At 36.0% G+C, this 10,711-nt stretch overlaps 1 protein-coding gene across 1 annotated transcript; it reads left to right on the plus strand.

The window, feature by feature from the left end:
• The first annotated feature begins 242 nt into the window (after nt 1-242).
• On the plus strand, nt 243-6,973 carry LOC121427822. Its single transcript, XM_041624387.1, has 5 exons — nt 243-429; nt 2,161-2,271; nt 2,565-2,663; nt 3,512-3,604; nt 4,617-6,973. The coding sequence occupies exons 1-5, from the start codon at nt 399-401 to the stop codon at nt 4,757-4,759; spliced, it is 477 nt and encodes a 158-aa protein (XP_041480321.1). The 5' UTR covers nt 243-398; the 3' UTR covers nt 4,760-6,973.
• The last annotated feature ends 3,738 nt before the right edge of the window (nt 6,974-10,711 follow it).

Here is a 10,711-nt window from a genome sequence, read left to right on the forward strand (position 1 = left end):
CTCAAAAACCGATGGGCCGTTTACACTAATTTTTTTTGTTTCATGGAAAGCAAATGTTAAATTTTATGTGTGTCGAATTTGAACAAATTCTGAGAGGGTAAGGTCCAAAATGGCACTTTTATTGGGTGAATTGGCATGGAATGACCCATTTCAGGAATCTTACCCGCGCCCATCCCCATTATCTTAATGCTTGCCTATAAATCGATCAAAAGGCATCAAATTCTTATTAATAAAGTCATATTTAATCTTTTGGAATTAACATTTCTCATCATCAGGTCGTGGTGTAGTTGCTACAAGGGATATTACAAGAGGTGAATTTATAGCTGAATATGAAGGGCATCTGATTACAGAAGAAGAACTTGAAAGAAGGGAAGAACAAATAGAAAGTGTCTTCAGATATGAATTCACCTGGAAAGGAAAGAAACTATGGTAGGTTTCATAGCAGACCCAATCTTACATATCCGGAAGTAATATATTATCCCACATGTTTTGCTCAGTTCTCACTATCACATTGTAGCTCACATGAGTTAAAAGCTTAAGGTACCAAGTATGGTATTAATTGCCAAAATGGAGGGGGTGGAAGCATGGCCCAAAACAATCACTTATGATGTTCAAAACCCTAATAAACCATATATTTGTGGAACGCCGAGTTACTAAGCTATCCAAAAATTTGACGTTTTACAATCTTGGACCTTTTATATGCTAATTAGCTAATTTTTCCCCCAAAATTGTAAAAAATAAGGTTTTCAAAATGTGAATTATAAATTGTAACCTCCTACATCATTTATGCTATGTGAATTTTATCTTTTTTATTGGGTTATGGGCTGTGAAATCTTCGATTTTACGCGGAATTCCAATTTTTTCCCTCAAACACCAATCTACATTTTCCACGTTTTTTTTCCTTCCCGATCGAGATCCGAAAGTCGGAAATGCGCGCTTCAGAAAAGCGGTAAACTTCAGTTCTCAGCTCAGGCATAATTGTCCATAGCTAGAAAAGCATATATACTTCGCACTGAAGTTAGCTAGTATTCTTGCGTTGGAAAAACCACCAAAATTTACCTTTGCAAGCTACACGAAAACAGCGCATTCGTAGGGAAGGCGGAAGGCCATCAATAGTACATGCACGTTGATGTTAGTGCATACACACAGCGAAAGACGAAAACAGCGCATTCGCGTATAGGTGGGAGGCCATTCATAGTACACGCATGTTGATGTTAGTGCATACACAGCGCTATGGTGCAAGTGCACTTTTTTTGTCGCTAGCGAAATATGCAAATATACATTTTTGTTCAATAACGCTTATATATTTTTTGTAATACAAGGGGATATCAAAATGAAAAGAAATGTAAACAAAAATAAAACAGGATCTCATCCAAAATCAATATTAGGAATACTTTGAAGGGTTGCTTGTGCTTCCATCTGCACTCCATTTAATTTATATCCTGACTATAATCACATACAGTCACATAAACACCAAGGTATTTTGCTTTTCCGACGGCGGCGGCGGCGACGGCGTCAACAATGAAATCTTAACCAAGGTTAAGGTTTTGAAATGTCATTATAACTTAGGAAGTATATGAACCTAGTTCATGAAACTTGGACATAAGGGTAACCAACTATTACTGATCATTCTGCATTATTTTCATGTCACATGATAAAGGTCAAAGGTCATCTAGGGTCAATGAACTTTGGCCATATTTGGGAAATCAGCATTAAATCTTAACCAAGGTTAAGTTTTTGAAATGTCATCATAACTTCAGAAGTATATAGACCTAGTTCATGAAACTTGGACATAAGGGTAACCAAGTATCACTGATCATCCTGCGTGAGTTTCCAGGTCACGTGATCAAGGTCATAGGTCATTTAGGGTCAACGAACTTAGAATATGCACAAATTTTTTTGAAATTTCATCATAACTTGGAAGTATATGGACCTAGTTCATAAAACTTGGACATAAGGGTAACCAAGTATCACTGATCATGCCAAATTTCGGCGCGCTTGCTCGATCAACGATGGACTGAAGTGATTGAAATATCCCAATAGGATTAGGGTTAATATTCTGCCATCCTCATCCTATTACTAGAAAAATCCTAGAAAAATCTGTCTATATGATTGTTATGTCTCGTTTGTAGCTCTGTATTTCTGTATTGGTCATTTCAGCCGGATCATCTGTTGGTGTACCAACCCTTGGACCTCTTTCTCCTAGAGTCCCACAGAGTCCCACTAAGGAACGCCTTGATCCTCAAAATTCATCACGATGTAATGATGGAGGTACTATATGTTTTTTTTTTACTTCAATTAGACATAATCATCTTAAAATATTCACTTTTTAGAACCTCCTGCACATTCAGTAAATTTCATTTTGGTATGAGAAGTATAAAGGTACTAGCAATTGATATTCTAACATCGTCATCATATATACCTAAGTTTGTTTTTTACATTTTCTTGGAATAAATATGTTTTTATGATTTATAGGTCTCAGTCAGAATCTGTTATAAATGGCATTAAGTGAATTACCTGCAATGTGAAAATATAACTTTCTGTTTCTGTATTGTTTATTTCAGCTGGATCATCTGGTGGTGTATCAGCCCCTGGACCTCTTTGTCCTCCTAGGAAAAATCCTACCCTGGTACCCCTCAATCGTCAGGAAGATTCATCAAGAGGTACTGCATATTAAAACAATCCCTGTATATCAATAGTGTAACTAATTGTTTACTAGTTTATTCCTCCTTGTGCTAAAGAAAAAATATGTTTTAGAGACATTGATCTTTAATACAGTTTAATTTGCAATGAATAAACATGGATGTATGAATTTCTGTATGTCTTGTTTATTACAGGTCTCCCTGCAGTGTCCAGTCCTTCTAATCAGGATTCTCTCTGTCCTTTTATGAAATTGTTGATTATATATTTATTTGGTACAACTTGCTGTAACAGTTTTCTTTGTCCCTGCTAGACTGACATCAAAGAAATGTCAGGGAAATTTATAATTGGCCCAAAATATCAAAAATATCAAAATAACATTTATAGGATAAAATGCTATGACCCTTTGATAGTGTAGTCTCTTTGACTGCAGTACAAGTCTTTTGTACTGCAAATAGTTAACTTCAACATATAGAAAACATTTATAGCTGGAAATGAGGTTGAAATAACTATTATTGAATTTTTAAGACTTCATCACAGATCGTCTTTTTGAAATGCTGGGAGCCCTAACTGGCAATTATTCACATGCAGATTTTATTTCTTGTCATTGAATTGATGTAATGGGAATTAACTTACCAGGAATGTAGCACCTTAAACACACCAATTCTTGAGTGAGGTAATCGAGCCTCTGATTGTGTGAAAGACCATTAATAATTCCCCATTCGCCAAAATAGAGTTCGTGTGTATATACATTCTCCTGAAACATGACTACTAATCCCATGCTTTCTATTTTGAAGTTATCTTGATATTCCAAAAAACAATAGTCTATGAATATTCTTCATTGTCTATAATTATTCTCTCAACATTTTAGAACGGAGGTACACGAGATGGGAGTCTGGGGAGACGGCTCAACTAAAAGAGTTCTTCAAAGAATACTTCACATCAACTCAAACAAAACTTCCATGTAAGTTTGACTATCTGCTATATTTTAAATATGTGACCCTGCATCTCAAAACAACCATCATACCCATCAAAATAATGAAAAGAAAGTACCCATTCTGAAAAAAATATTTACTTAGAAAGGGGCTTTGAAGTTTGGGGTCTATTCAAATGCAAAATCTCAACCAGGGACGCTCCGTTCGGTGCATGGGACAAAAAGCAGAATACAAATCTCCACAGCAATCACTGTGAAGGTATTATTAAATTAAGCTGAAATTTGACACACTCATTACAAACAGTCTAGTTATGCTTATTCTCAACTTTCGATGCAATAGCATCATCCTTTTAAAAGTTATCAAGAGTTTGAAAGTGAAGAGGGTATAAAAGAATTTCAAGAATGAAAAGGGAACTCTACCCCCTAAAGACAAAGTGTGCTAGAAAAACTGCAGTAAAGACATATTTCCTGTTTGTTTTATGATCCAAGAAGAATTGCTCTTTCAGAAAATATGTAGAAAAATAAATTGACATATTTTGGTCCTATATTTTTGGTCCTTGTGTAAAATCGGTTTGTGCAACTTTTGTTGGTTTTGAGATACGCGGTCACATATGATCTACACAAACATTGACAAACTACTAGGTGTTTGAAAACACTGATCATGTAATTTTCAGGTTTGAAATATAATTACTAGACAAATGCAGTTTGAATGTGACCCTTGTCTTTTTTTTTTGCCTCTGCCACACTGTTATGTTTTTGGGCCATCTGTCATACTGACCATTCAGGATAATAATACATTAAAAATATTGAGTTTCCCCTGACCTTGTCTGTTTTGGCTTTTTTTCTGTAAATATTCTCATTACAACTTATAGGTCATTTTGTAGTCTGAAGCGGTATTTGTTTTTTCACCGAGTACTCCGGTATTTAAAAAGATCAGGTGCTTCTCACCTGTTAACTTATTTTAAATTTATGGCAATCTATGCTATATCTATCTTTATTGATAGTAATTGCAATAACTTCAATGTCACTTTGATTTCAACAGCAAGAGCAGAAATTAGAAAATTCAAAATGAGATTTCCAGCCTTCAGACATGATGTAAGGACCATAGCAACCAAGGTCATGAACGAGGTGCGGAAGACCGAACGACTGACAGAGGAAAGAGTCAAACGACTTGGGATAAGATAATGAGGTGATGGGCTAACAGGTTAATCGGGACATTTCTGGTAACAGTAACACGCATCTTTTAGGATAGATTCAGGATTGTGCTTAGAATAAAATAAACTTACAGTCTTCATAAATCCCTTTTGAGTGTTTTCAACAATCCAATTAGTGAAGTCTTTCTATATGAGCTCACCTGAGCCGAAGGCTTATAACTGCACAGATGCTCATCCCTGCAAAAACTGTCGCCTCATGGGCAACAGAGCATGCGGATAGTGATTAATCACCTAAATATTAGCTGTGGGGTCATGCTTGTTATCAATTATTTTATGGTACTTTGATGAATTGTGTTAGGGTCCCTTACAATCAAGTGGGTGGAGCATTGGAGGAGTACCCTCTCATGATCGAGCTATGAGGATTTTAAATAAAATAATGCATGCAAACATATTTTTGAAATGTGATTCAGGCAATTGCAGGGGCAGAGGTAGTTGATGTCAGATTTGCTGGCAGGATTAAGAGTACATAGGGCCCACAGGGCAACAGTTTGTTCAGGGGTGACCATTTGGTAGGCAAGTCAGAGGATCTCTCAATCAAATTTATTGATAAAATACTACTAGAGGCATAGGATTGAAAGTTGCTCAATTGAAGCATGTGGTAATTACTAATTTGCAATTACATATGACAATTGCATGACATCAGGTGAGCACCAGGCCCCCTGGGGCTCTTATCATTTATCCCTAACTGCCCTCCATAGTTTTGGCGATTGCATCGCGACCGCTACCAATTTCAGATTCTCGCTTTATGACTTTTTCCCTTGCAGTCTTGTCTTGCACACATTTTGCAGGGACTGATTTTTAAAATTTACAGGGGAGCTATAAATAGCTCTCCTAGAGGCTCTCAAGGAGAATTTTTAGGGGAGCTAAATTTGTTCTTCACGTAGAAAGATTGGGGTTACAAGGGGCTCTGTAAATCACTCCCCAAAAAGCATTTAAGGGGAGCTTGGGAGAGCAATCGCTCTCACTCCCCTTAAATCTTACTCCCTGATTTTGATACCACATTTGTCCTTATCAGACCTACCTAAGAGGTATTATGGGCCAATTAGCAGACATGCCAACAAAAAAACGTATTCCGTACTTTTCTATCCTCTTTCGCTTCTTTAGGGGGTACTAAGATCTATAGATGTCTATGAATGCATAGCACCATCATGCCATACTGCATTGCACCTGTCTTCATAGAAAACATTTAATTGTCCAATGAATTGTCTATGTCCCTCATTTACCAGAACGAATGCTTTTGGTGCAGGAATGAAACACTTGTGAAAATGTATGTATGTATGTTTTCTATTGAAAATAATTGAATAATAAAAGGTTTTCAGGTCGACAGGTGGAATGAGATTGATATTTTTATGATCTGAATAATTATTGACATCTAATGAGTTTGGTACCCCTTATCCAAATGTAAAAGACAAGAATGCACTTTTAGGTTGGCAGTACTGAATTAGTATGCGCATGTCATTAAAAAGGCTATAGCTGCATATATTTGTGTACATTTACATACATTAATACTTTATGCAAATCTGCTGTACTCATAAAAATAGATAAGAATTGATTTATTTCACATTTGGGAAACATTAATCTTCATTATTACACAGTTTTCATGTAATTTTGTACTTGTTTAGGCTGAAATTATGAAAATATCCCCCAAATGCATAAAATATGCATTATGAATAATTCATTTCCTAATTATGCACAAAAAAAATGCACAATTGATTTTAAAAAATTACACCACCAGATTCAGCATCCAGCATTCAGATAAAATTTAGCTTCTCAGCCTCACTCCAACTAGAGCATTTTACCCACTGTACAATATATAAATACAAATATATGTTGTGCTAGTAATGTCATGCCTAGCTGATTCTAGTTCAAACTCGGAGATGTAATCATTAGTCTAGTAAGATAGATGATTGTTTGTTTGTGAAGGCAGCTTTAATTGCAAATAATTGGAATTAAGTATTTCATTGTTGATTCACCTAACTCTCAGCAGCCTTATTAAAAAGGCTGTATAAAATTAAATCTGACTTATTGCCTACCTGAGCAAATGCCTTCTAAAGCCTCCCCTAATCTTTTGGGGGTTTACTTCTTTTTTTTAATGATGTTGGTGCTGGGAACAAAGCAGGTATACTTGGCAGACAATCAGTGTATATATGCATAAAAATATACATGATAGCACAGGTACGTCATTTTTGTAAGTGTAAGCATGGCTGGAGTATGTTTTTTTTTATTCAATTCAGTTGACTTCTGCTCAGGAGATCAAGTGTAATGTGAAATGTACTGGAATGGATATCATTTATTTGATAAGTGCTTGTCTTATGTTTCACTTGCTCTAGATGTGTAACAGCTACATTGTAGTTCATGTATTTGTGGAATTGGACACGAGAAGAAGAAATTCATGACATATCCTTCCCTTGTCAGCACCACCCCCTTCTCTTTCTCTCGCTGTACTAGTTTATCGAAAAATTCACCTAAAAAACTGAGAAACAAAGTTTACCTGCATAATATCGATTGCTGTGTTTATTTTTTATACAAAACAGGACAAATATCAAAATTCTTCGACGTTCGTTGAAGAATTTTGCTGGATGTTATTACATGCATTGCTCCTTTTCATAGTATTGTATACCCATTGCATAATATACGTTTGTGTGTTTATTGTTCAAGTATGAAGTAGGAAACTTATTAACAATTCATAACAAAGGTTCAACAGGTTTTTCCATTGCCATAATATGCAGTGTGTTACATAAATTAACCATTTGTCTTGGTTTAAGATATACATTTGGTATAAATATAACAATTATTAATTAATTATTAATTTTTATTTATTATTAATTATTAATACAAAAAAATTTGCTCATAATTATAGATAAATGAAGCGCTCCTTATCGTTCATAGCATCAATACAATGCTTCCCCTTATGTCACATATGGCACTGCATGTCTAGAAATTATGAGAAATTGAAAGGAAATTTTTCAAGAACTGAGATTTGTAGTATCTGTAGTAATCTGTATGTATTTAGTACTGTGAGTTGGACATGTACAAGAGGTCGTAGTTCATGAAATGTGACATTTCAATTGTTCCTTTGCATGTTTGGTGTTTATAAGTACTTTGTGGATAACCCAGGTTCGGTGCAGTTCATGCTTCAACTTCATTGTGAATTGTCTTTTTACATTGTGTATGAATGGATGTTTTCACATTGTGATAGATTACTTGTTTCATTAAAATTCACTTAATCAGATGCACTTCTGTCCTCGTATGACATTTGTTGGTGTAAGTTTTTGTCTTTAATCTTGGACGCAGTCTTTTTCTTCATTTGTCTGCAGGGGGGGGGGGGTAATAATCTTGCAGACTTCTCAATAACACTGCCTGCAGTTACTGTAAGAGAGGAGTATAGAGTGTTTTAGAAACGCACGACATTGTGTTTCAGGGTGAAATGATTCTTCCATATGAAGACAAAGTTACTCTTCCAGGTATCCCCCCCCCCTCTTGGGGGCACAATAAACGTGGCTGCCGTGCGTACACCTTTATTATTTTTTTATTTCATTTTCTTGCGGGGACAGGGGAGGGGGCTCTCACCACAAATTTTGTAAGCTTCAAGCTTATTATCTAAATCCCACTGTCAAAACAGACTTTACTATTATTCATGTACAGGTATTGGTGTATGTTTGTTTTTAATATGTGTGTGTGTGGCGTGTGGGGATACATATATTAGTCTGTAAATATATTGAAAAAGTGTTTGTGTATGTATGTTATACGTGTTTATGTAAGTTTTCTTTTTGTTTGGGGGGTGTTTATACATGCGTATAGGGGTGTGTGAGGTGGTTGGCCTATTGCTTGGTTTGGTGTAACTATGGGCATGCGTTTGAGGGAATGAGGAATGAGGGAAATGAGATGAATTGAATTTTTATTTATCAAACGCCTAGTGGGCAATGACCACAATCTCATAATGTGTTTATTTGAGTGTGTGTTTGGGGGGGGGGGTGCACAACAACAACGTGAAATGAGCGGAGAAGAGTGTGGGTGGATTAGTTTATATGCCTATAAATGTGTTATGCCTTAAATCGGTATACCTACTTCAAGAATATATAGGCGCATAATGAGTTTGTAATCAACATCCCATTGCCGTAATTAGTCTGAAAATGAATGGGCATCCACTACCTTATTGAGTAAATTAAAAAAAAACAAAAAACTTAAATACAGCCCCAAAACTTCAATTGTTTTAAAATAATCATGATCCTTTTAATATGCAATAAGTCGTGAAGACTTTTTTGTGGGGGGCGGTCTTTAACCCTTTTCAGAACTTAAACTCACTTTCCCCTGACTGAACACCATCCCAAACTGGGGGGGGGGCGGGGGTACGCCCATGCCACTCCATGATCATCCCCCAGCTTGCGCTGTAGGCTACATTACGTTGCTCAGTATTTAACCTCCTTACCGCCATGCTATGAATCACGGTAATCCACTGCCCAAACCATCTATGAAAAATAATACATGCAGGTTAGAATCTTGCATTCTCACCGGTCACCCCTCCCCCCCCCCCAAATCATGATCACTCATTGACACCGTTTTTTGCAACACATATTTTAAAAAGAAGAGTCTACCCAAAAATATTTTTCAACAGGATCAGAAATATTAGATGATCAGAACAAAAAAAAGTTGAGAAAAATCGGACAACTAATAAGAAATTTATGAGTGTTTAAATCATGGAGCTAAAGCTCCATGATGATAGATAGGTAGATCCCCTATATGCATGTTTACATCAATACAAACTTTGTAGCTTACGTACTGTAGAAATGATGCATTTTGCACTATAAATATAAACAAAATTATGGTAATTAGTGCACCCACGACGTCATCAAATTGGCAACATGTCTAAAAGTTTTCACTGATTTGCCCATTTTTTTCAAATCATTAAAAAGTCATAACTTTTTTTTATTACCTGTCCGATTTTCCCCAAACTTTTTTTTTCTGTATCTCTCACTTTAAGGGCTATTTTTTTCTATTGCCAAAATAAACAAAGGTGCCGGTAATGGATATCCTTGTCTAACGAGTAACGCCTCTTGATGGGAATATATCTTCAGCGGAGGACTCAGAAGGGCGCTATTGCAGATCAAAGATGTTCCGTTGGGAACCAGAAGGGCGCTATTGCTATTGACTTTGTACAGCAATAGCGCCCTTCTGGCTCCGAACGGAACACCTTTAAAATGTAATAACGCCCGTATGACTCTCAACAGACGATAATATGTTAGCCATCCATTCAAAATGACGTTGTTGAATATATATAATATAACTATCGATTTCCTAAATCCAGTTTTAAAACCATAAGCTCTTAAACAATTTAAAATAAAATTCCACTCTAGCGTGTCAAACGCTTTGTGAAAATCAACAAAAAATAGACACCTTTCGGCAGGTTGCGTATAACACGACTAAATATATTTCCGAAAAATTTGTTCAGCTTTTGAAATCGGGACCGGCTTGCGATTGTGATGTCCGCACAGTTCAATACATGACGTACGTATCTATTGTCCCATGACACACGGCTTAATTCTACGAAAGTAGCTTTAATTATGTTGTATTTGAAAATATCAATTACATCCTGAATGAGCCTTGCTACATCAAAACCACGTCTAATATCCCTCCTGATCTTCGTCAATCAATTTATGCAGGACTTTCTGTAATCCATCAGCGAGTACTGTTGTAATCAACTTATAATCGATATTGAGCAACGTTATTGACCGCAAATTTTGTAGGTTTTCTCTTTCACCATTTTTGAATATGGGAGAAATAATCCCTTTCCTCTGTGAATATCATAGTATTCCTTTCGGAAAGCTCTTATTAATACTCTTAAAAATAATCCCCTATATAGTGGTGTTATGTTTGACAAAAACGGGTATTGCGTGTACTTCCAAAGGGGAATATAGTGGTGCTA

This window comes from Lytechinus variegatus, chromosome 14 (genome assembly GCF_018143015.1).
Source record: "Lytechinus variegatus isolate NC3 chromosome 14, Lvar_3.0, whole genome shotgun sequence".
In the NCBI taxonomy this organism is placed as follows: domain Eukaryota; kingdom Metazoa; phylum Echinodermata; class Echinoidea; order Temnopleuroida; family Toxopneustidae; genus Lytechinus; species Lytechinus variegatus.

Bases quoted from the DNA above. Each gene is read 5' to 3' on its own strand.
- LOC121427822 (XM_041624387.1), top strand. From the start codon at position 399: ATGAATTCACCTGGAAAGGAAAGAAACTATG. The intron at 2,664-3,511 runs GTACTGCATATT...TCAACATTTTAG, and splicing joins TCAGGAAGATTCATCAAGAG to AACGGAGGTACACGAGATGG. The intron at 3,605-4,616 runs GTAAGTTTGACT...TGATTTCAACAG, and splicing joins AACTCAAACAAAACTTCCAT to CAAGAGCAGAAATTAGAAAA.